Source organism: Acyrthosiphon pisum, chromosome A2, assembly GCF_005508785.2.
Source record: "Acyrthosiphon pisum isolate AL4f chromosome A2, pea_aphid_22Mar2018_4r6ur, whole genome shotgun sequence".
Taxonomy (NCBI): Eukaryota; Metazoa; Arthropoda; class Insecta; order Hemiptera; family Aphididae; genus Acyrthosiphon; species Acyrthosiphon pisum.
Window position 1 is genome coordinate 49,895,335 of NC_042495.1, and position 26,081 is coordinate 49,921,415.

General features: G+C 28.1%; 1 protein-coding gene across 10 annotated transcripts in view; it reads left to right on the forward strand.

The window, feature by feature from the left end:
- LOC100161113 (probable multidrug resistance-associated protein lethal(2)03659) overlaps positions 1 to 23,474 on the forward strand; it is a 33,917-nt gene extending 10,443 nt beyond the window's left edge. For 4 of the 10 annotated variants that reach the window (XM_029490699.1, XM_008188935.3, XM_008188934.2 and 1 more), the window contains 26 exons: positions 1,099 to 1,164; positions 1,220 to 1,303; positions 3,344 to 3,454; positions 3,525 to 3,659; positions 3,942 to 4,152; positions 5,911 to 6,133; positions 6,207 to 6,363; positions 6,464 to 6,602; positions 7,583 to 7,693; positions 8,461 to 8,733; positions 8,807 to 8,971; positions 9,050 to 9,171; positions 9,230 to 9,327; positions 9,393 to 9,478; positions 11,910 to 12,292; positions 12,373 to 12,662; positions 12,748 to 12,827; positions 13,835 to 13,985; positions 14,068 to 14,174; positions 21,694 to 21,817; positions 21,901 to 22,068; positions 22,180 to 22,307; positions 22,372 to 22,617; positions 22,733 to 22,905; positions 22,986 to 23,226; positions 23,291 to 23,474. In XM_029490699.1, coding sequence (XP_029346559.1) covers positions 1,157 to 1,164; positions 1,220 to 1,303; positions 3,344 to 3,454; positions 3,525 to 3,659; positions 3,942 to 4,152; positions 5,911 to 6,133; positions 6,207 to 6,363; positions 6,464 to 6,602; positions 7,583 to 7,693; positions 8,461 to 8,733; positions 8,807 to 8,971; positions 9,050 to 9,171; positions 9,230 to 9,327; positions 9,393 to 9,478; positions 11,910 to 12,292; positions 12,373 to 12,662; positions 12,748 to 12,827; positions 13,835 to 13,985; positions 14,068 to 14,174; positions 21,694 to 21,817; positions 21,901 to 22,068; positions 22,180 to 22,307; positions 22,372 to 22,617; positions 22,733 to 22,905; positions 22,986 to 23,226; positions 23,291 to 23,314 — 4,038 coding nt within the window. In that variant the 5' untranslated portion in view covers positions 1,099 to 1,156 and the 3' untranslated portion in view covers positions 23,315 to 23,474. Of the gene's footprint in view, positions 1 to 1,098; positions 1,165 to 1,219; positions 1,304 to 3,343; positions 3,455 to 3,524; positions 3,660 to 3,941; positions 4,153 to 5,910; positions 6,134 to 6,206; positions 6,364 to 6,463; positions 6,603 to 7,582; positions 7,694 to 8,460; positions 8,734 to 8,806; positions 8,972 to 9,049; positions 9,172 to 9,229; positions 9,328 to 9,392; positions 9,479 to 11,909; positions 12,293 to 12,372; positions 12,663 to 12,747; positions 12,828 to 13,834; positions 13,986 to 14,067; positions 14,175 to 21,693; positions 21,818 to 21,900; positions 22,159 to 22,179; positions 22,308 to 22,371; positions 22,618 to 22,732; positions 22,906 to 22,985; positions 23,227 to 23,290 lie in introns of those variants that run through there. The other 6 variants (XM_008188936.3, XM_016807745.2, XM_008188938.3 and 3 more) reach the window with 4 other exon arrangements.
- The last annotated feature ends 2,607 nt before the right edge of the window (positions 23,475 to 26,081 follow it).

Below are 26,081 nucleotides of genomic sequence, written 5' to 3' on the forward strand. Positions count from 1 at the left end.
ATTATATGATATATATTCTTTATCATCAATGATGGTTATAACAAAATATATTTAAAACATAACTCATGTCTCATTTTATTTATTACTTCTAATCAAAATGTATATTCTTGTTTACATTATATATTAATGCATTATTAATCATTGAAAAGCAATGCCAACCGCCTAGAACTCAATCCAAACTTTTCAATAACACCTTCTTATTGCTGTTCGAAAAACTCCTTATTTTCGTACGTTTTTCGATGAATATTAATCAGACCTAAAATACTTAACCTTTTATTTCCCATTCTGTTTCTCAACCATGTCTTTAAACGACGTAATGTGCTAAAATATAACGAAAATTTATTTTATAAGAATATAGGTAATATACCGAATAAAAAATGAGAACTATAATATAGAATACGTATCACGTTTATTTAAAGTTATAATGTGATGTCAACATGAGTAAAATTAAAACCCAAATGTATAATAATAATTATACAATCATAATATATTATACAGTATGTCAGTAATCATTATACACCAATTCCAATATAATAAAAATGCTCTAACATACCCAAAATAAATAATAGTGTACCACAGAATAGATGTCAAATAACGAAATTAATAATAATATCATTAGTGACCAAAATAAATGTATTAATAGACGCGTGGTTAGACGTGACTGTACCCAGTACTAAAGTGCGACAGACGACGGTTTTTCAGAATAGCTAGAATAGGTATTTAATATTTACTATATAAGGAATTATCATGGGCATGAAATATAAATTAACAGAAAAGGAATTTTTATATTCTATTATTTATTTGGAAAATCCAAATAATTAAAATTCTCAGGTGGTGCATTTGCACCACCTGCCCCCCCCCCCCTCCGGGCGTGCCTGATTGTGTATATTGTAGCGATGCTATGTTAATCGCTACAGCCTAAAGTAGTGTGCTACTGTAGCGTCGCTACAATTAGTGCGTTACTCCCGACCACTGCATAATAACACATGTTGGCACGACGTCCTAATAATAAAAATGTTGTTAATCAAACGATAATATTGTAATATTTCTACTAAGCCGATAAATATAAATTTATATAATTATTTTTTTTTTTTTTAGAAAAACGGCATTTAAAATAACTATATTCATAATAGCGTATTGATAGAGCGTCTACACCATGAACAGGTTAGTTGTAGAAAATATTTATTACAATTTTTTTGCTTATTAATTATTATTTTAGGTCTATAACAGATGGCAATGGTGAAATTAAACGACCTCTTAATCCAAGATCTAGTGCAAATATTTTTGAGATCATTACTTATGGGTAAACAAATTGAATTATATTATATTTTGTTAAGATGCATTAATTAACCATTTAAATAGCAATTTAATTTTAAAAAACCTCGTGAATAAAAGGTACTGTACTACTGTTCTCGCTATAAAACCGTAAATATGCAATGAATCTCATACGTAAAATAGCTATGCTTATCTATTTATTTCGTCTTATTATTTTACAATTACTTAATCTGATGGACATCGTCATGTACGTATTACCGCTAAAATACCGCAAAAATTTAACAATTTCATGTGTGTTCACAATAAAAAAAATCTGTAATCATTATACAGTTAATAATTTCATATCATATAATAAACAACAATTAATTATATTAATAAAGAACAATTTAATTTAAAAAAAATCAATGTATCAAGGTATAAGTATATACCTAGAGTATTAGGTAACAGTAAAAATATAAAATATTACAAGTAGGTGTAGCCAAGTAGGTACCTATCACGCATACCATATACGTGTAACTTTAGTTTCATTTCAATAATTGATAATTATTATTTTAAAAATCAAATATCGATCATATTGAAATATTTTAAAATTTAATGATAACAATTTAAATAGAATAAATGAACAAGTCAAATAAATATGTACAACTTAACTATAGTTTTTATAAAAATCACATAACTAAATGGAACTGTATATTGTCTATACTTGGCTATAAGTTATATATTATATTGCCGTTATCGGCGTTTATCGCTGTATTATAATTGTATGGTATCGTGATTGTTTACAATTTTCAAAGCACTATAACACGAAGTAATACTTATCATATTACATATTATATTATAATTTATTTTGCCTCAAAATTAAAATCAGTAGTTTCCAAAGTTTTTTTAGCAGAATCTGGTATCACGCCGTCTGTTTTCGCCACGACATAATATTTTATCGCGGAGTGAATGCTTGGGTAATAATTTAACCCCCAAAAAATTATATAGGTATCGTCATAGCATTTAATATTTATAATATCATGATTCATAATATTATATATTATGCTGCGTTATTACAAAATATTTTATGGTATACTTGGGAAAATGTGGGATCCGGGTGCTATAATAATATATAATATAGGTGTTAAATTTTAATCTAGTGCACAACATAAACATTTTGGGACTTCAACGATACTGCGTGGCTGGTAATTATTACCTATATTGTGTGATACCTATTCATTAAGCTTCGCGAATGCCTTATAGTTTAACATTAATAGTTTGTAATCTAATATGTACACTATTACTATACATTACTTACGCGTTACTATTTCTACATATTATATTTTTTTTATACTGTGATTATTATAAAAATAAGAAAATAAAACACTAAATATTTTATCAACACATATTATTCATCATCAAAAACGTCTATTATACTGCTGACTCTAAATATACTTGATTAATAATTAGCATTAGGTTTATTATTTATCGAAACACTTGATAATGCAACTGTCAACTACCCGCATGCTTATATAATGTAATAATCGTATACTATTTTCTAACGAATAATTCTATTTTATAACGCAATAAACATCAAAGAATAAAATTAATTTTTGTTTTCATACTACCTTATTATACATATTATAAAATTGTATTTTTAAATTAAATTAAAAAGTTATTTCACGGGCAATACAACTGTATAAGTTAATTAATTAATATAATATAACATAACTAAAAATATAATTTTTTTTTATAAATAGGTAGGTATAGGTATATACAATTTGTGAAATAATTTAATACTAAGTTAATAAAACTAAAATGATAACTTATTATTAAAACATTTAATTATACATAATATATAAATGTACACAAGTAAAATACTTCTGCATTTTATATTTTATAGGTAGGTACATCAATATGTTGTCTCGCAGTAGCCTAGTCGTTTTTTTATTATTTTTTATTTTTTAAATAGTTATTACTTATTAGTACCTATATTTAATGGATAATAATAATACATTATAGATTTTGGACCTAATAAATATAGGTATAATATAATATAATTGTAATTAACTAATTATGTTTTGTTTAGTTGGATGTTAAACCTGTTCAAAATAGGACAAGACAGAGATTTAGATGAAACCGATTTATACACGACATTGGACGACCAGGTATCATCATCATTAGGCGATAAATTAGAAAAGTAAATTAATTAAAATTCAACGTCATCTTTATTATTATTTTGATTAAATTCATTTTTGATTTATCTTTAGGGAATGGCGTTTAGAACTGACCAATGCATATTCTGCGAATCGTACGCCTAGTCTGCCGAGAGCTCTGATTAAAATGTTTGGTTATAAATATATGTTCATTGGATTTATATTCGCCATCAATGATATTATTTTTAAGTAAGAACATTTTACTGTTAGCTTTAATTTTTTTATTTATTGAGTATGGAAATATATTGATATTACATTTTGACCGGCGACAGTGCTCGATGGGACTCTTATATATTATTGTTTATAATAGGTCCTTATTACATATATTTTGCGAACCTATTACTCAGTTTTATTTATGCTGGTGAACGTATTTTTTTTTATGTTTTGCGGTAAAATATGATTGGTTCATATAGTATTTTTATGACGTTTTTGTGTGATATACTTACATACCTATGCTGTTATATTTTATAGAGTATCTGGGCCACTATTAGTTGGCGGGTTATTAGCATATTTCAACCCCGATGGTTCCAACACTACAGACCTGAAAAACGCATACATGTATGCGTCTGGTATAGTACTTTCCTTGTTAATTATAATGATATTGCAACATTCAAGTATTCAAGAAAACTTACAATGTGCGATGAAGATGCGAGTTGCTTGCTGTTCTATCATATTTAGAAAGGTGAACCTCGTTAAATATTATTTAAGTATAAGTATAGAATATAGATACATAGGTTTTGATTAATTTCTTGTCAGGTGGAACTACTGGGAGCCTTCTTACTTTATAATATTTCCCAATGTTATTTTATGTCACACCACACTTACTCATTATACCTGTAGTATAGATTGTAAATATATTTTTAAATAGTAAGGTTTTGAATAGGCGACTAAACCATTGTGATAAGTATATCAACAATATTTGAATTTTGAAGTCAAAGGTTTAAAAATCATCAGTATAACGATAACTACAGTCTGGATAGTGTGTTTATAAATTATTTGTTATTTGTCGATCAATTATCCTATTACTATCTATATAGTTGTTATGTGTAACAGCTGATAAAATACAGATATACAATAATATTTTATGGCAAATCATTAAGCTGCAAGTATATAATTTCAAAAAAATGTACCCATTCACTTAACTGTATGTCTGTAGGACATTAATGATAATATAAATCGACCATAGACATTTTTTTAACATTTGAATGTTGGAAAAAATAAGTGACTTCATGATTATATTGTTGTGATTAATTTTGGTAGCTACTGCTACAGTGCTACCTTTAGTAGTTTTCGTGAATGTGTACAAAAGACATCCGTAAAGCAAAGAAAATAAATACGGATATTAATGTTTACATTTTTCTATACAACTATATAACTGTGCAAAATAAATTATATTTGCGGTCGAGATAAAATGTCGTACATGGACTATAATAAAGAACGTTTTAATTTTAGTTAACAGTTTAACAAACACACATCTACCACTAAAAATTAAAAATTAAATCGCACCCTCGTATATACGATATGCCTACTTAAAACATTCAATCGATAAAAACATTGAACAATTATTATCATAATATTATATTATATAATTACATTATTATTATATTACTGTATATTGGTAGATAGTGTACTTTCATATTAGACTCAATTCAGGCACGTAGTCATAAAATATTTACTAGGTAGGCCAATGTTAGATGGGCCACTTACCTAAATATATTACCTTGTACCTTGTAGGGGTGGACCCCCTACCTTTTTATATTATAAAGAGGTAGTTATCAGAATATCATTACTATAAATATAGACGAGTTGACGACCATAATAATAATATAATTCTATATGAATCAATATAATGACAATACCCTTTCTCAAAAGTATTTTAAAAATAGACATAAAAGTATACAACAGTCACTGTCTAGATAAGATAAGAATAACATGACATGCTAGTATACTAGTATGGTATCAGTATTGGGCTTTAAATAGCAATTATTTCCTAATCAATCGTTGACGATATTATGACTTGTAAAGATAAATTATCACCAATTCTTGGTAGCAACAGAATTTAAATGTAATACAATATACATATTTTATTCCAGAAATGGACATGAATTGAATTTAGTTACGTAACTTATTTTAGATTCTAATTAAAACTCGATATATTTGGTTTTATTTGTGTAATATTTAGACAATATTAAAAATGTCATTAAAATTAAAAGCCACTGTATAATAATGGGCCCCTCTGATTATTTTGGGTGGGTCGGCCTACGGCCAAACACATAATAGGGTGGGCCAGGCACACCCTGCCCCCCCCCCTTAGTTACGTGCCTGACTCAATTTCTAAATTAACACTATAAACGTATATAATAATATATTGGTTGTACTTTTAGAATAAATAACGAAATATAAAACAATGTTTGTAACCTACTATATTTATTTTACCTAGGCATTGTGTTTAAGTCAAACAGCTCTTGGTGAGACCACTGTGGGTCAAGTAATAAATTTGATATCGAATGATGTTGGTCGATTCGATGTTGCAATGACCTCAATTCATTATATATGGATTGGTCCTCTGCTAACAACTGTGGTAATATATTTTTTGTGGCATGAAATTGGCATATCGTCATTAATTGGAGTATCTGGATTTTTATTTTTTATTCCATTACAATGTACGTTGAATAGAAAATTGTGAAAGTAACCATATTATTATATTTATTAACAAACTGCTTGTTTTATTTTCAGGTTTGTTGGGGAAAAAAATGTCCGAATATCGATTGAAGACGGCCACAATTACCGATGAGAGAATACGTTTAATGAACGAAATAATTTCGGGAATACAAATAATCAAAATGTACACTTGGGAAAAACCATTTGCAAAACTTATAGAACATACCAGAAAGTTTGTGATATTATTTAACAATATTAATTATTATTAAATATTTTGATATAATAATGCATATACTTATTAATAATTATTATATTTATTGATATTGTTATAGAAAGGAAATGAAACAAATTCGAATAACTTCATTTCTGGGAATTCTAACTTTTGCGTTTCAAGTAGTTCAAGCTAAACTTCAGCTGTTCATCAGTATTTTATCATTCATGTTACTTGGAAACAATATCTCAATCAGAAAAGTAAAATACAATAGAAAATCTCCTAAATGTCCGTAAACATCTCAAAATGAGTCAAAATATTTTGAAAATGTTTTCAAGTATAAAATATAAATTGATAAAATAAACATTGGTTTTTTAATTCCAACAAAATAAAAAAATCGCTACCTACATGACAAATAGAGTGAATATTATCCAATATTGTAAAAATTTGAACTTCAAACGCTCATAAAAATTTAATTTGACTTTGCGGTAGACTTTTTTTTATTTGAAAAAAGTAGACAAGCTTATGAGGAATCTTGTGTTAGATTTTCACCTCTTATATTAAAAAATTTAATGAATTTCTAACTCAAAATAATCTGAACATTTTTGTGATGTTAACGAATTTTGTTAAAATTTGAACTTGAAAGTTGAAATGCTTATAAAGAAAATTGTGAACATGTATTTTTGAAATTTTTTAACTGCCTTTGTAATAATATATTAGAAGCCTTCTATTAAATTTTCAAGCTTTTTGACCCAACGAGTAAAATTTGTTAAACATTTATAGAAAAAAAACTAAAAAATTTAAAATTTAAAATTTAAGCAGCTCAAAACAAGTCAAAATACTTTGATAATGTTACGGTGTGAAGAAAATGCTAATATAAACATTCAGTGAAAATTTAATTTGTTTTAGAGTTATACCAAAAACAAAAATCAAAAACCAATTTTTCGTAAAAATTCCCATTTTCCTTTATTTTTTTTTTTGTTCTTCCCGGTTTTTTGAAAAGTACTGTGAATTTTTTACTGTTGACCTCCCAAATGCACCAACTAGATTCACTTTCCCACTGGACAAGATATTTAAGTTGAAAATTGAAGCATTATTTCTCACACGATAAGTGTACACAGACACAAATATTTAAAAAAATTTAAAAAAAAGCTCAAATCATTGTAAAATGAATACATTCATCGCTCTGCTTAGAATCCAAAACATAACAGATTGATAAAATATAGGTATATATATTTAGGTTTTTGTCTTAGCTGCATTTTTCTCTGTATTGCAACAACCAATGACGAGGTTCTTCGGCCGAGGTTTAGCGCAATTAGCTGAACTGAAAATTTCTCTGAAACGCATACAGGTACATAAATAAGTATAAATTCTTAATTCTTACATTATTAGAAATTAGATTATAATATATTTTAATTTTGATAATATACAAGGTGATTCTTTTATGATGAAATACTCATTATTTCAAAAAGTATTAATGTTTTTGAACATGATTTTTACATAGTTTCAAGTTGTTGAAAAACAAAGTTTTTATCAAAAAAATCATATTTTTAAACATTTTTTATCCTTATATTTTTTAGTTTTTTACCATTTTGAATGATAATGTAGAGTTTTAATTTCATATTCCAAAATGCAATATTTTTCTAAGTATTTTGAATTTTGATACATAAAAATCGAATTTAGGACCATTAGTTTATGAGTTCTAAGTATTTAAAGTTTAGACAAGTAGAGTAGTGGACACACTGCGGGGTAATCCCGTTCCCACCATACCACCCATCAAAACTTTAAATACTTATAACTCATAAATTACTCGCCTTAATTCGATTTTTATGAATCAAAGTACTTAGAAAAATATTCTGCTTTGGAATATAAAATTAAAATTCTGTTGTCATTCAAAAAAGTAAAAAACCTAAAAAAAAGAAGGAAAAACAATACTAAAAAATATAATTTTTTAATAAAAACGTTGTTTTTTAACAACTTGAAACTATGTAAAAAAATATTTTCAAAAACATAAATACTTTTTGAAATAATGAGTGTTTCATGACCAAAAAATCACCATGCTTATGTATACATACTAATTTTTATTTATAAGAACATTTTTACGACCTTTTTGTACAGAACTTTATGTTGCTTGAAGAAAAAGATAGCAAAATCCCAAATCTTTCAACATCTGCAGTCAAACCATTAACAATTGGAGTTATAAAATCGGACATAAATACAGACAATCTTGATATTAAAAAAAACCCATGTTCAAATGGTTTTGGTATAGTTTTTTCGAATGCTAGTGCAAAGTGGACAGACATCCAAACATGTAACACTTTGGAAAACATTAATCTAAATATCATACCAGGACGATTGGTGGCAATTATCGGACCAGTAGGATCCGGAAAAGTATATACAATCTATATGAATAATTATTTCTATTTACCTTAATAAATAATAATCGTAAAATAAACGGTTACAGAGTTCATTATTACAAGCAGTCTTACGCGAATTGCCACTTTCCACAGGTAAAATATCCGTTTGTGGTAAAGTGTCTTATGCAGCACAAGAACCCTGGCTGTTTGCCGGTACTGTTCAACAAAATATACTTTTTGGTTCGCCGATGGACAAAGAGCGTTACAAACAAGTACAAATTGCAAATTATAATATTCTATAGGTAAAATATTTGCAATAAAATATCTTTCGATTTGGTGATGAATTTTAGGTTATAAGCGTATGTGCATTAAAAACTGATTTTAAACAATTTCCGCATGGTGACAGAACTTTGGTGGGAGAAAGAGGAGTTACTCTAAGTGGGGGTCAGAGATCGAGAATAAATGTAGCTAGGTGAGTAACAGTTGGAAAATAAACTGTAAATGATACCTTCAATGTGTTTGATTTTTAGAGCAATATACAAACAAGCAGATATATATTTACTGGACGATCCTTTGTCGGCAGTTGATTCTAAAGTTGGCAGGCATTTGTTTGAGAAATGCATCAAAGGTATAAGGTATTGATTTTTTTTTTTAAATGTCAACACTGACTATCATTTTATTTCTGTTTAATAGATTATCTCAAAGAAAAAGCATGCGTTCTTATTACTCACCAAGTACAATACTTAACTGATGTCGATCAAATAATTCTAATGGATAATGTTAGTATAAAAAAAGAGGCGCGCAATTACACTAAAAAACCTTAAATTATAAATTAATTGCGCGGGTGAATATTTATGAATAAAAATACTAAAATAGTATGACTTAATCACTTAATCACACTAAACAAGCAACACACAATAAAATATAACATTATATAGTTATAATACGTCCAGTGCTGTAACTAGGCACTTATGATGTTCGTGGAGTTGGCCCCCAATTTTATTTTAAAATAAACCAATATTTTGAATATTAATTGCAAATCGATTTTTAGATTTGAAAATAAGTCATTTAGATATCATACAATATTTCAATATACGTTTGGTTATTCAGTATTCATCAATATGTTAAAAGTTATTTAAACGTAGCGGCTTTTTCTGTGTGGACCGCGGCCTTCGCTGGCTCCGTGATGCCCGGAAAATACGTTTCCAGACAATGTGGCATTTGTTCTTCGATTATTATAATTTTAAAAATAATTTAAATTTATTAAAATATATAAGAAAAAATATTTATGTACTCAAACTGCAGGTAAATAACATTGGTATCTGTGTGAAAGTTGAAATAGAGAATGATTTCTATAGTATTATTATTTGTTATTTTTTTTCATAATACTCTAATGAATTATTTGTAATTAGGAAGGTATCTTGCAAAATATTGACACATTTTTCAAATTAATCGAACAAAATTGGGGGATTGGCAAAAGAACATCAAACATTATAAAAAGGGCAAAAAAATTAATAAATATTGACTTGAAAAACAAGTAAGGGGCCTTGCTGCGACCATTATTTAAGGGGTGGCATTCAGGTAATTTCTAATCTCATCTTAGCCGCTCTGGATCTATGTGTTAGTTGTAAATGATTATTATTTATTAGTGTGAATGAAATTCAATGTGGGTATCACTCGTATTCGCATTCATATGTCAATGACTCGATAACAATATAAAATTCACCATACGAATTTGATGTTAACTTACTTATTGTTTAGAAAAAATTAAAGGTAATTAAAGTTGTCTAATTTTGATACCGAAAAAATATTTGAATTCAGCAGAAAAATTTTTAGTTAAAATTTCATTTTTAGTTTAAACTGTGATTTTAAAAAATTCATATTTTAAAGTTTTCAAGTCATAATAATATAAGATTTTATTTTTACAATGTGTTCTCTATGATCATTAGACAATTTTCTGACACGTTCAAATTGTTTTAAGAATCACAAGGCCTACTTGACGGATTTGTGTTTATGATCGGTAAGGGAGTAAGCAAATTTTAAAGAGGTGGTCAAACAGAGATCTTGTCATCTTGAGATTAACGGTGGAAATTGATAATTTTTTTTGTTTATAAATGGTTTCCATTGGTTATACTCAGGCAGATCAGGGACAATCATATGCATACAATTACGGAACACTCCTGTATACTAAAACTGAGATACACTCTTAACGAGATACATCTATACAGCGTATATACTATGTACGGTTTTCCACAAAAAAACCGTACATGGGCTAAATATCACTCACTCATTCATTGCTACATCTCAAAAACTACAAAACGTTCGTACTTGTATTTTACTTATATTTCATACTTGGAATAGTATGGTTAGGAAAGGGTGCTTCGATATTCACATTTTTAAGATGTGGTTAAAAAAGGATTTTGAGATTCACTGTGGAAATTGAAATTTTATTTTGTTTATAAAATGTTGCCATTGGTTACTCAGGCAGATCAGGCACTAATATATTTTGCATTAAATTGTCATTATTCAAGCTTGTGGCTACATAAGGAACTATATCTTAAAACCAAATGTATGTATGTAGCTTATAAACTCAAAAACTACTCAATTTAATTTGACAAAAATCTTACAGATTGTTTTTAGAGATGTCTGAAAAGTTTAGTGAGTAAGTAGTTTAAACACCACGTTAAAAATATATCAAGTGCCAAATCCAAATTATTCAATATTGATGGGGTTTCCGCTCAGAATTGATTTTTTATGTAATTATTAATCATTGATTTCAAATTTAACACATACATTATATACCACGACCAACTCAATGAAGAAGTACATTAAAAATTTACTATACAGTATACAGTAGAGTGACTTCCGCGGTTTTATATTAAAATACAACTTTTTTGTATATTTTTCATTGAAAAACAACTTCGTTACTACATAATATTATGCTTATAGTATACTATTTAATTTTATCGGTCTATATAGTCGTCTTAGAGTGATTTTATTTCGATATATAAATTATAGGTGAATTTTATCTTAACAATACAATTAGTACTGAAATACTTCCCTAAAATATTTACTAGCGCAATTGATGTACACAAAATTTCGTGCAATATTTTAAATCACGATTGAAAAGTAAAAACAATGTATATATTGTTTGCATTTCTGATTTACAGGATGTTAATCCAATAACTTTTATGTTTGTTTTCGTTTTAGGGAAGCATAGTAGCTGAAGGTTCTTATCAAGAACTACAAGCCACCGCTTTTGAGTTTGCAAAATCACTTGGATCTTCAGATGATACAAGAACAAATGATCCAGAAAATGATACCAACAACAGTTTAAATGCTCATATGGTTTCAACTTTGCTCGGTTCTAACAAAAGTATTTCATCGTCTCAAAATGATGTTAATGTTAGTGGAGATCTAGCTGAAAAATCGAAAAATACGGACAAAAGTCGGTCGTCTGGTCGTGTTTCGATTAAAGTTTATCGATCATATTTATCTGCCAACGGGAGTGTTTTTAAAGTATTTTTAGTACTTTTTTGTTTTATTCTTACCCAAGTATTGGCTACTGGTGTTGATTATTGGATTAGCTTTTGGTATTATGATCACTTAAAGAATTAAAATGTATTAATTTATTTTTAGATATATAATATATATATATATGTACATTTTTTAGGATATCACATGAAGAATATGTTTTGCATAACACAATAAGCTACAATATATCAAATAATAATGGTACATTATCGTCTAGTGATTCATTCACTACACTATTGTTTTCGTCAAATTTTCGTCAAAACTGTATGATCTTATACGCCATTATATTAATTTTTTTGATTATAACCATTATCGTCAGGTGTGTGACGTACGTATTGTTCTGTACGAGAGCTTCGATAAATGTGCATAATCAAATGTTCGATAGATTTATTAAAGCCACGATGCTATTTTTCAATACTAGGTCTTCTGGTAATTACTTGACCTTATCTAATCTAACTGTATCTCAAACGGTTTAAAGTAAAGTATTGTATCCTATTTACGTTTATTTGTTTAGGTGACATGTTGAATCGTTTTTCAAAGGACATCGGAGCTGTTGACGAGATGTTGCCATATATTATATTTGATTGTTTGCAAGTAAATATAAAATATTTTATTGAAGACTGTTTCAAATTTAATTGAAGGAGTTCAATATAAAAAACATCCTATGTTTATCCTCATAATATTTATAAAAAAATAGTAGAAATAATAATATTTTCTTTTATAAATTCATTAATATAATAAAACTGTTCACAACTTTTGATATCAAAATTATTTTTTCTCTGATAAGTGAAGATAAAAATCTCGGACTAACATTTTAAGGCACCCGGTGCCGATGCCATTTAGTCCTCAAAAATACACTCTGCAGGAATAACGATACCGCCTTGTAGAATCAACCAAATTTCATAATTTTTTTTTTTAATTGATAGAAGGAAATATTCTACAGCCTGCATTGATCTCTGTTTTTCAATATTTTATTATCAAACTGTATAATATGTCTAAAAAAAATAAAAGATTAAATGCATTTTTTTACAAATTTTTTAATACAATTATTTGAAATAAAATACAAAATCAGAGATCAATACGGGCTGTAGGAAGTCTTCTTCTTTCAGATAAAAAAATAATCATCAAAATCCGACAATTCTACAAAGCTTGAGAGTTATTTCTGTAAAGTCATTTTTTCGATATATTACACCCTATCAACCCCTTATAAATAGGCATCGGCTAGTAGATTAGTGGAAAAGTCTTATAATTGAGGTGGCAACTAAAATGTAAAACTTAATTTTCAAATTGTATAGAATTGAGGACAATTTGAAAAACTGGCATCGGGACCCTTAAGTTATTTTTTTTAACGAGCAATGTGCATTTTACAAAAATAGTCCTCCCCTATGACAAAATTATTTGACTGACGCTGAAAATGGGAATGTTTTCGTAAAAATAAACGGTTGGTGTCGAATCACCTTAACTCGACAATCGTATTATACGCACTCCATAAATGTTATAGGTATTCGATAACTATAAAATACCATATTACAATATTATATAGAAAATAGTAAATAGGTACTGAAATTAATTCTTTGTTTTTGAATATTTGAAATATCTAGCTGGCAATGTTACTTTTGGGAATCATATTTATTGTTGGATTTGTTAATAGTTACCTCATGATACCGACATGTATCATGGTAGTAGTATTCTATAAGATTAGAGTTTTCAATTTGCCTACGTCAAGAAGTATCAAACGGTTAGAAGGAATTAGTATGTATATTTTTCATATAATTAATAATCAGCAATATTTAACATTTTAAAACACATTTTCTATTTACATTATTATAAATAGCACGAAGTCCTGTATTTGCACATATGAAAGAAACATTACGAGGTTTAACAACAATAAGGGCATACAAAGTAGAACAAATTTTAATCAATGAATTTGACGAGCATCAAGTGAGTCAAAATTAGTTAAATTCAAGGGCTAAAATAATGTGCCCCCTAATACACTTTGTGTCCCCTGAAAATCAAAGTGTGCCCTCTGAATGACAAATGTGTGTCCCAAGTTTTATAACGTGTTTTTAGTTTTGTAGAAATAACAAACATTAATCATTTAATATTTTAATTTACTAGTTACCTATTCTGTTAACTTAAGAGTTAAGTTGATTACCTACTTATTTTATTCCTATACTATGGACATGTTTGTTATAAAAATAATAATAATTGATAATGGGTCAATTCAAAGTAATCAGGTACCTGCCTTAATATAAAATAACTAAACATGCAGGTACATAAAATATTTAAATTATTCTATGCTGTGTCTATTGAAATACAATATTGCTTACTGTAAAGTTAACTAGAAAGAGAATCGTAAATTGTAGAATATTGTTATAATATTATATAATTAGGTATATGTTCTATAGCATATTGTAAATATTTATGATTTTTTATTTTAAGCCTAAAACATGTTAAAATATTAAAAAAATTAAACTTATTAAACTGATTATTATAATCACAAATCGGATTTTAAAGAATTAGATAGTTATTTGTCTTATTTAATAAATATAACTAAAAGGATCTTCATACATAATAATATACATATAATATTATATTTATAACAGTTTATTTAACAAACCCAATATTATTTTCTAAACATAATCAAATTTGCTTTTTAAAAACCTTGAATATTTGTATAAACTATTTTGTTACATAAAATAATTATAAATAAATTATTCTATTGAAGTATTTTTCAATTTACTACACACATAGGCTTTTACTGTGCTTTTAGTGATTTAAAATAATTATAAAAGTTACCTCACTAACTCACTTACAGGGTAAGTGATATATAAATGTGCCAAAGGAGGATTTTGTGTGTTACAACCCCAACAGGTTTTTTTTTGCTATAGAAAAGTCCAAAAGTAACAGTTAAATTAATAAGTATGTGGTGTGGTATTTTAGGCCCAGAGTTAATATATATTATAAGTAGGTATATATAGTTCATAATATAATAAACAGTTAGGTAATGAATGTAATCGTAACCTAACCTAAGAGGCAGTGGCGTCGAGCTACTTTAAAAATACTCGGGCAGACTAGGTAAAAACAAATAAGGCACCACGTACCCCTAAAAAATTTCAAGTAGACGTGTGGGGGCTTTGCCCCCCACACCTCCCTAAGTCTAAATTTTTATAAATTCTATAAATTTTACGTACAAATAATTTGCAAATACTCGTGATTTTAATGAATTTTATTAAAATTTGAACGTAAAATTTTCCTTAATTTTGGATTCAAAGCGGATTGTTGAATGTATTGATTTTACACAGATGTGTTTTTTTTATGTATACCTACACACGATTAATAGTCGAAATAATGCTTCGATTTTCAACTTCAAGATATTTTCTGATGGAAAAGCGAATGTTGAGAGGTAAAAATGGAATATTCCCAAGAGTTTTAAAAAACGTAGGTAAAAAAAAAAAACTATGGAAAAACGATTTTTGACAGAATTGACTTCGTTTTTTTTGGTTTATCTAAAAGACTAACAACCATAGATGCTTTAAATAATCACAAAATGTTTAATTACCATTTTCTAATCATAATATTCAATTTTCAAAATATTTCAACTTTTTTTGAGCTATATTAATATGCAGAAGAAAATTTTGATTTTAATTACTTTTTTTTAGTTACTGTCAATAAAAATATGTTCTCTCCGTTAAAACACTTTCGTAAATCCTCAATATTTTTTTATGAGCGTCCGAAGTAAGAATTTTGATAAAATCACGAAAACTTGCAAATTATTATTTTGAGTTAGAAATTTAAACTAATTTTAGATTTTGAGCGGAACGATGACTACAATGCCATGTGTTTTTTTATTTTTTTTTGTGTCTGTCTTTACCGTTTGGGGCCGTACAACTGCTTCGATTTTCTTCAACAGTATCTTGTACCTTGGGAAGGTAAATCTAGTTGGTGTATTCAGGAGGTCAAAATTTACCGCAAATTTGATTTTTCTACTATAGTAAAATGTAAATACTGAATGGTGTCTGTTCTAGGTTCCTGCTGTATTTTGACTATAAAAGTATGGACGTGTGGCGTCCTGCATTATGCCCTGAAAATGTAAAAATTATTATTATAATCATACACATAGGTAAATTTGATTAGGAACAATCGGAACCAACAATTTTCAGCTCCCAACTTCCCCATAAGCCACTCAAGGTACGGCGTTTAGGTGTGGAAAGAACCAAATCACATATTATATTATATTGGGTTATCGGAAAAAAAAGTCCCGGTAAAAAAAGTCCCACTCTAGAAAAAAAAAGTCCCGAAAAAAATGAATGAAAATATATCAAAATTGAAGTATAAATATGTTAAAATTGTATTGAAAAATAGAAGGAAGCTTACATACATATATAATGTATATAATATATATTATAATACATATATTTAATTTTCAAGTTCCTTAATGAAGATCATATTTTTGGCTTTTGCTATAATTTAACAATTTAGTATTTAGTTTTAGTGTAATGATAATAATATGGTATATTGGTATATATATCAATTTGTATAGATAAATATAAAAAGTGTCATATTATAAATTATTCATCATACGAAATTACTATAGATACTTATAATTTGAACTTTGATTAAAAACATTACATAAAAACAAATGTTTTTTGGTATAATAATAGGTTATATGTAAGTATACCTATGAACAGGCCTTTTTAACGTCCGTAAGTCATAACATAAGAAAGAGTACCTACCTAATTATAGTAGGTATTACATTTTTATAGCATTATTATTATAATTATATAGGTAGGTACTATAATTGTATTTATTATTGACTATTATGTATAATGTATTACATTTTATTATCTTAGACTTGTATTAAATTAAATTTTATTATTTTTTAATATGTGATTTAAGTAGGTAATTAACATTTTTTATGATATTATAAGATTTTTTATGTAACTTTAATGTATTTTTTAATAAAATTTTAACATATTTATACTTTAATTTTGATATATTTTCATTAATTTTTGTCGGGACTTTTTTTCTGCAATTCATTATATTGAACTATCCGAGTGAATAATATTGTCCCAACATAGGTATAAACGTCGTAACGCCCTGCCTGTACGAGCGCATTTAGATACCGATTTCAAAGGTTTTATAGTGTCTAATAGCTCCGCTCATCAGAACCTAAAATGTTGAATGAATACAGGTAGTTAGTTCGATATAACTTTATAACTATGTGCATATTCATTTGGCACTGTGGTTGACGACTGACGGTAATTTTAAGGGGAGTTTATAGACTCCAATATTGTCCTTGTTATTCTAGTAATTTCTTTATTCAACAGGTAGTTGTGTATAAATTTCCACACCACCTTTGCGAAAAACGACAACATTGGAATAATGAAGTCTGTTTAAATGCATGAGGTATTATACATGGCGCGTTTTTTTTATTGTGGTATCCCCGTTAAGGCCTAATCCACATGTACAAATAAAGTGTCAATTTTATCCACACTTTCACCACAAAGTAATTTACTGTTAACCATCAATGGTGGATACGTTTTTGTTTTCAATGTATCTATATAAGAATTGCTTAATACAATAGTAGGTATGTGTTTTGATGAAGGACCGTCAGAGTTGACAATAATTAGAAAAATAATAATGTATTGATGGTAAAATTTGCAAAAGTTTGTCCATGATTGGATTGAACATTATGGAATTCGACGATGAAGCTTGTGTTATTTTTTTATATGGTGAATTTGTGGATTTAATTTTAAATCAATAGGAAATATTATAAGACTTTAATTGTTTAAATTATTAAATGCATGCACTGGTGAATTATTTTTTAATATAATTTATTTCAATAGCTACAAGGAACTGTTAAATTTTTCTGCCAATACTCATAAATTTAAAAGTTACACGGTTTCATATTATTAGGAACCTAACTTTTTTTAATACTCCCACGTGGAAATTGGTGAAAAATGTAACAATAACAATAAACCAACGTTAGAATAATGGAAATAATTAATATATAAATTATAAACCATTCAAGTAATTTTAAATAAATTAAATTGACACTTCATTTGCACTTAAACTTTTGTAAATTACTTAACCAGACTTACCTGTATATATATATTTATATTATAAGTTATAAGTTATAATTATAGTACTCGGAAGTTTAGGAGTTAAAAAAGGAAAAATATGCACGGCATATGCACAAAAAATTGTAAAACATACATGAAAAAAATGTCAAATATGAAAAATAGTTTGATAACAATTTTAAACTCCAAAAAAGCCATTTTCTGTTGTTATTAAATTGTACTAAAAGAAATTTAAAATTTGAAAAAATAAATTTATATAATATTTAAAATAAGTCGTAAAACTGTATGGCATTTTGGCATTTTATTGAACTGAAAAAAATAGTTAAAAAAATATATTCGAAAAGATATAGTAGGTACATCGAAATATAGTCGCGATAGAGATTAAATGCGTATCGTACAGTGTTTTCGTTAAAACTTATATAGTAAAATGCGGTGATAACAATAAATACCTACCTACATTAATATGGAGTTATAAATTCAATATCAATATAACAATATCAATATACACGGCTTAAAAAAGAAAAAGATGAATTAATTTTTTTTTAAATACATTAAAATGCATAATATGAAGATCATGAAATATGCACTTTTCCCCTAAAATTGACCAAATATGCGAAATTTGCATTTTCAATATTCAATTTTTATATTGACCGTTGTATAGCTTGGATTTTTTTAGTTAAGTGTTCTAGAAATCGAGAGCATAATATAGAATAATATACAACTCTTACTACAGTCCTACAACTTCCGAGCCCTAATATTATAACATTTAAAATACCTACTATCCTCTCGTCACCAACTATTTTCATTTATATTATGTATTATTATGAAATATTTTTAAATCATTAGTGCATAAGTATTAATTTCATTCTCTTTGAGAACTACTACTAATGCGTAAAAAAGAAAAAAAATTAAAATCCTCACTCATGCATTTTCTAATCATAACCAGCGAGACGGGAGAGAGATAAGGACTTCCGTACGACCATTTCTTTTTTTCGGTATCGACGACGTTGCTGGAACTTCTTGCGAATTTATAACTTTACTTTTAAGTTTAAACACTAAATATTAAATCTTAAATTAAAAAAAATCAAAATAATAAAACTAACTGGATAGGTACATTTAAAACAGTTCACTTTTGAAAACATTATGTTGTAAATACTAAATACACAAATAAATTCTATTCAATTAAACATTTACGTGTACAAAACAATATAGTCTCCTTTTTAGCCAGCACGGAATTACACTATATTTAAACATTCAAAACAGTTTGAACCTAGTTTAATGTAATAAATACATAATATAGTTAAAACTAAAATTAAATTAAAAATAATACTACATTATAAAAAAATGTACGATTATCAATCACTCCTAAATGTCAATAAGCAATATAATATGTATAATGTTTTAAGTATAGTATTGCTCCTCTATGCTTCTTTATTTTATCTAATAAACCTAAAATTAAGTAAAAAATTTAAATATTTTAAGTACCAGCTAAGGCCTTTGGGTGTGGGGATTTCAACCTATCCGCAATCCGAACCTAATATAATTCAAATTTAACACCTTCCAGTGACCCAATTTTTTCCCTTACGCGTTTTAAAGCTACCGTAAACTTAAATTTTGATCTCTCTAATGCACCAACAAGATTCACTTTCCCACCACGAAATTGCATTGAGTATGTCAATAGAAAGCAAAAGCTAAATATTTCATCATTTCCAAATTATTTTCTTTCAATTTATTTATCTGAATAATTATTAAATCTAAAATCAATTAAAATGTATCTTTAAATGATTAATCTGCTGTTGACAATTGAACTAGATTATACTGATATGTTACCTTGTGGCATGTTTCCAAAATTATTATACTACTTAGTAGGTACTCATACATCACAGTTCACGGCAACAACCAAAAAAATTGGTCGGGCAGTCGCCCGACCTGTACCCGGGTTCGGCGCCGCTGCTAAGAGGGCGCTACATCTGAACGTGTTCTCTTTATCTTACAAACGCATAACATAGCAGATTGTACGCTCAGCAGATCACGTTTAGCTCTGTTAGTTTACAAATTAGAGAGCAAATTAGAGTTTACAATTTATTGACCTCTTATAAAATTTAGAAGTAAGATTACTATCTAGCGATTTTATTGGGTTCTTTTTATATTTTAGTTTTGAAGCAAGTTATGAGTAAGAATTTTAAAATGCACAAACAATTTACAATTCTAAAATACATACACACAACTTACTTAAAAACTACCATTATAGACTTCACAATATTGTGTATTTTATTGCAGAACAAATGCTTCAAACTTTAACTTTAAGTGTGGTTTCTTGTGGCCAATTAATCTATAGTTGGTACTTTAAGAGGTCAAAAAACTAGACAATTTCATACTTGATCTTTCATAAATTGTTCTTATTACAATTTAAAAATATCAAAAATATATAGATATAATAAAAAATGTTCATAAGCTTTCGAATTTCAAATTTTGTTGAAACCAGAAACATTTGAAAATTATATTGTGATTAAAAACGTACAACAGTTTTAATTTTAATAAGTGGCTAAGGCCTCAGGCTTGAAAATATAATACAAGGTTCATAAACAGTTGTTTTTACAAAAACCCTCATAATTCATATATCTTAATTTATGGATACATTTCAATTTTAAATTTTGAAAAATTGGATGTTTTTTGTTGTAATTCTAAATATAATTTGTATGGACTTGAAATTTTTCACAATTATTATTAAAATATTTACTATACATTAATGCAATTATTTGGATTCATTTTAAGGTATTTATATAGTGTAGGTACCTTTATATTCACGCACCGTGATAAACGATACGTCATGCGTTGTTCTCAAACTATCCTAAACCTAACAGCTATATCGTATGAAATAAAATTAAAAAATTATGTGATTTGTTTTTGACAAAAATTAGTTCAACCTATTACTTATAGAAAAATAAATTACTTTTATTGCATAAACTAGCTGATCCCACGCACTTCATCGCCCATAAAAAATGACATCTCTTAAATAAAAAAAGATTGTTCAACTCCGTTTGGCAACTTAGTAACCCTGGTAGGCAATCCGACTACGTCGGTTCGCGAACAAAGTGCAACTCAGCCACCTTTTTAGGCAATGTGCGAAAATTCAATCTGATACAAGCTTGTCCTAATCCAACCGATAAAACAATGGGCAATGGCAACCAATAAAATAATAAATACTAATTTCTACTTTTATTTTCATCGTATACGATATACAATGATTTACAAAAATCCATCAACACATCTATTACAGTGATCTACTCAATATAGAGTTACACTCGACAGTTGACACCACTATCAGCAGAATGACTTTTCCTGATTTTTTTATAATTATTTTGTACAAAATTTAGGACTTACATTCCTCGGCTTGGAATATGTACATTTGTGCGAATCAAGCGTTCGGGCTCTGGTTGGATCTTGTCAGTATTACTTATATAGGTATTGTAATATTCAGCTTCTTTGCTGTTGAAAATGGTACGTCTGAAATGTTTGAACAAATAAATGTGATTTATTACCTATATAATGTTATTCATAAATATTGTTCTTTATTCATTCAGATCATGGAGGAAATATTGGTCTAACTATTACTCAAACGATTACATTAACTTCAATAATCCAATGGGGAGTAAGACAATTATCAGTCTTAGAAAATCAAATGACATCTGTAGAAAGAATACTTGAATACACAGATTTACCGCAGGAAGCTGATTTTCAATCTCCTGCTGGTACCTATTGTACCAATTTATAAAATAATACGCCAAATTATTCATAAATTACACTATTACACTATTACAAATTATAATATATAAATATTACTGTTAATTAATTTTCTTCAGAAAAAGCACCTCCCAACGAATGGCCTTTTTCGGGAAAAATTGAATTTCAAAATTTTAATCTTCGTTATAGCCTAGATTCACCATATGTGTTAAAAAATCTCAATTTTCAAATACAACCAATGGAAAAAGTAATTACAGTCATTTCAGTCAATTTTTTACTTGATATAATTATTATGTAATGTTATTATTTAGATCGGAATCGTTGGCAGGACCGGTGCAGGGAAATCGTCCATTATTGGGGCATTGTTTAGATTTGCTTTCAATGAAGGATCTATCATTATCGACGATATAGAGATACATAAATTAGGATTACACGACCTGAGATCTAAGTTTTCCATCATCCCCCAAGAACCAGTTTTGTTTTCAGGAACAATGCGGACGAATTTAGATCCATTTGATGAATATCCCGATCTGGTACTTTGGAATGCTTTAGATGAAGTAATTTCACTGTATATTATATTTTATATTTATTTCAATGTTTTATTTTTCAGTTTACGTTGAGTATGGCTTAATTTTAATATAATCAAAAACTGATATATTATTATTATTTCAGGTGGAACTTAAAACTGTCGTTGAAAAATTGCCAGGTGGTTTAAATTCAAAAATGTCTGCTTTTGGTTCTAATTTCAGTGTTGGTCAAAGACAGTTATTATGCTTAGCTAGGGCTATAGTTCGAAATAATAAAATTATAATATTGGATGAAGCCACTGCCAATGTTGATCCACAGTAATAAATATTTAAATTAATTGTTGTCTTAAATCTTAAGTGTAATTGTTTATCTTCTACGTCGTTTTTTTGTCTCACAGAACCGATGTCTTGATTCAAAATACAATTAGAAATAAATTCAAATTATGCACAGTGTTAACGATTGCTCATCGATTGAATACCATTATGGATTCTGACCGGGTACTTGTTATGGACGCTGGCACAGTAGTTGAATTTGATCATTCATATAATTTACTGAAAAACAAAGATGGATTTTTATATAAAATGGTAGAACAAACGGGAATAATTACATCTGAATTATTGCATAACATGGCCTCCGAGGTATTGGATAATTATTTATTTTTCCTAACTGAATTTTTATGACTTTTACTATATATTTGTTTAGAGTTTTAACGTTCAGACGAAATGAAAATCTGCAGTCAATGTCAAAAGGGTATAGATCAGACATTCGGTCTTAAATAAAAAAAAAATATTTAATATTCTTTCATACGTGTACATGATAAATATATTAATGTGTAACTTTTATAAGATCAGTGATGATAATATAAATTCTTATTTTATTAGAAAAATTAAATATAATTTTTATTTTATAGTTCTATACACCAATAATTTACTTACCTAACCTAATGAACTTCCAATTAATACAATTTTCCGTTTAACGAAATATTTTTTTTTTATTTCTATTTAGCAAAATTATCTACTGTACGAATTTTTTCATGCCCCGTGAGACTTCGTAATGTGGAAGTTTCACTGTAATTTTATTTCCATAGTGAATTTTATCATGTCATACTTCGGGTTATCACTGATGACTACGAAAACACAATTGTGTAAATGTATCTCTAAATAATTAGAAAAAAACACTTTACAATCGTCACCTACAGTATTGTTGAAAGTGTTTTCGTAACGTTAATAATGATCTATATGCGATACCTAATAATGGGTTACGGTGCAGAGTAGACAGAGACATACTTTTTGGGAAATTCACTGATTCGTCGCTGCAGTAATGTATTGGCGTCGACAACGTCGATTGATGCGCTCTATTTCAATTAGCCATTTAAAAAAGTATAAATCGATTTTGATGTTTGTAGGCGATTGGGGACGGACGGCGAGTCTCGTATCAGAACTGTGTGTTCGCTAAGTGTGAGCTATATTTTAATTTTATAACATAATTCATTGTAATGTGTGTGTGTGTGTATAATGTAATACGATAATGTTATTATCATAAGCATATAACGGTATCTGGTATAGGAAATCCGTTTCGTGGGAGGTGCTCAGACGACGATATCGGTCTGCGCGCGTCTTCATTAAGAACTCGCGATATAATTATCCGCCGGCGGCTCTAACCACAATAATATTATTATTATTATTATAATACACACACGTTGTACACGACCAGCGCAGGCACGCGTGTATTATTATTATTTTTTTTTACTTACACGAAACTGAGAGTTTTGCTTATAATTTATTATACTGGATAGGTACAGCCCCCGGGGTCACGTGTGTACCTATATGATGTTATAGAGTTATCGAGAGGACGTTACACCGGACGTTGTTTACCGTCTCCATCTCGGGGGCCGGTCTACGGAATTGACGAGCTACGCGTTTCCGTCACGATGAATATCTGGTTATGAAATTAGAGTAAAATCGCATATCGGTTCGGCAACCCAATATCCCACAATCTAACATAATATGATTATATTATTTAAACAATTGAGTAAAATAATAGTATGTATTATGATTTTTTAACACGTGACTATTTGAACTCGAATTTATTGAATTAATAATTACTAATATTACTATAGGCGCAGCTTTTCGGGTCCCAGAGAGCATTTTTTGTTTAAAAATATTAATATAACATTATAATCACGAATAATATTAGTATAAAGTTATTTTAATAATATAATAATATTATCATTACAGAATGCTGTCTGGGGTGATTATTAGGTACTTAAATATATTTTTGGGCTGGACGATAGGTACCTATTTAAAGTTTATATATTAGCCCACCTACCTACAATGAAGCAAAATGTTGCAGGCTACCACTGTGCGTCTGTGCCACACCATACTTTTCATCAAAACTTTAAGATATTTGAATTATTTATAACATAATTTTAGCTGAGTTTAAACGACGATAGAGTCTCAGAGTGGTGCTAACCATTCAAATTAGTTGTATAGAACGTCGTGATGTTGCCACGCTAATACAAAACGTATAAAATAAAATATTGATTGATTTGAGTTTTCTTTTTTTCAATAAAAGTTCACTCGTTTCGGATTATTTAAGGCAATAATAGTAATTCATATTATTATCGGATAGGACGTTAAAATAATATAATATATCATTCCTTCGAGTGCTTATACATAATACTAACATGTATAATAATTAATATAATATGAGCCAATAAATTAGGATTGGACGATAAGAAAGTAAAATATACGACATTATTGTTGATCGCGACCCGATATTGTTTCAGAAACGATAGTAATAATTAATAATTATATCGATGTAATCTCATACTTCCGTTGCGCGTTCCGTCCGTGTATAGGTACTTACTTTCCGTACGGCTTGCTCGAGGCGATTTGCCGGGAAACCAATACGGATTACAATTAATATAAACCGCACAAGCGCATACACAGAGCGTGCAGCATAAAATGATTATGTGCATTTAGAATACGATATTATGGGTTGTGTAGTTTTGGTATACAGGTGTCTGTAACCCGTCTACTAAACACTTGCGTTCAGCTCAAACCGCCCTTAACTTAAAAATTTTGAAATATTTAAATGTTTTGGCAGTGGTGCTCGAAAGGCTCCAATAAGGAACTCCTTCATCCAATGATTTCGTTCAATTTTCAGCGACTTAACGGGAAAGTAGTTCCATTTTCGCGTATATTGGAATTTCGATTTCAATTTTTAGAGGAACACGAACGATTTTATTTGTTCCATTTTTCAATCATTTATTCTTAAATATAGAGAATTTAAATATTTTTTAAGCAAAAGTGTTTAGAGTTTTATTCGATATAACGAGCTGTATAATTAAACCAATGTACGACGATATACGATAATATTGACAATGTTTACAAGATGTCAAGTCAGTCGCCGTGACCACCGTGGTCATACCGGTCTTAACTTGTTTGAAATAACCAAATTAACACGTTTGTGGTCAGTACTGCTACAGCAG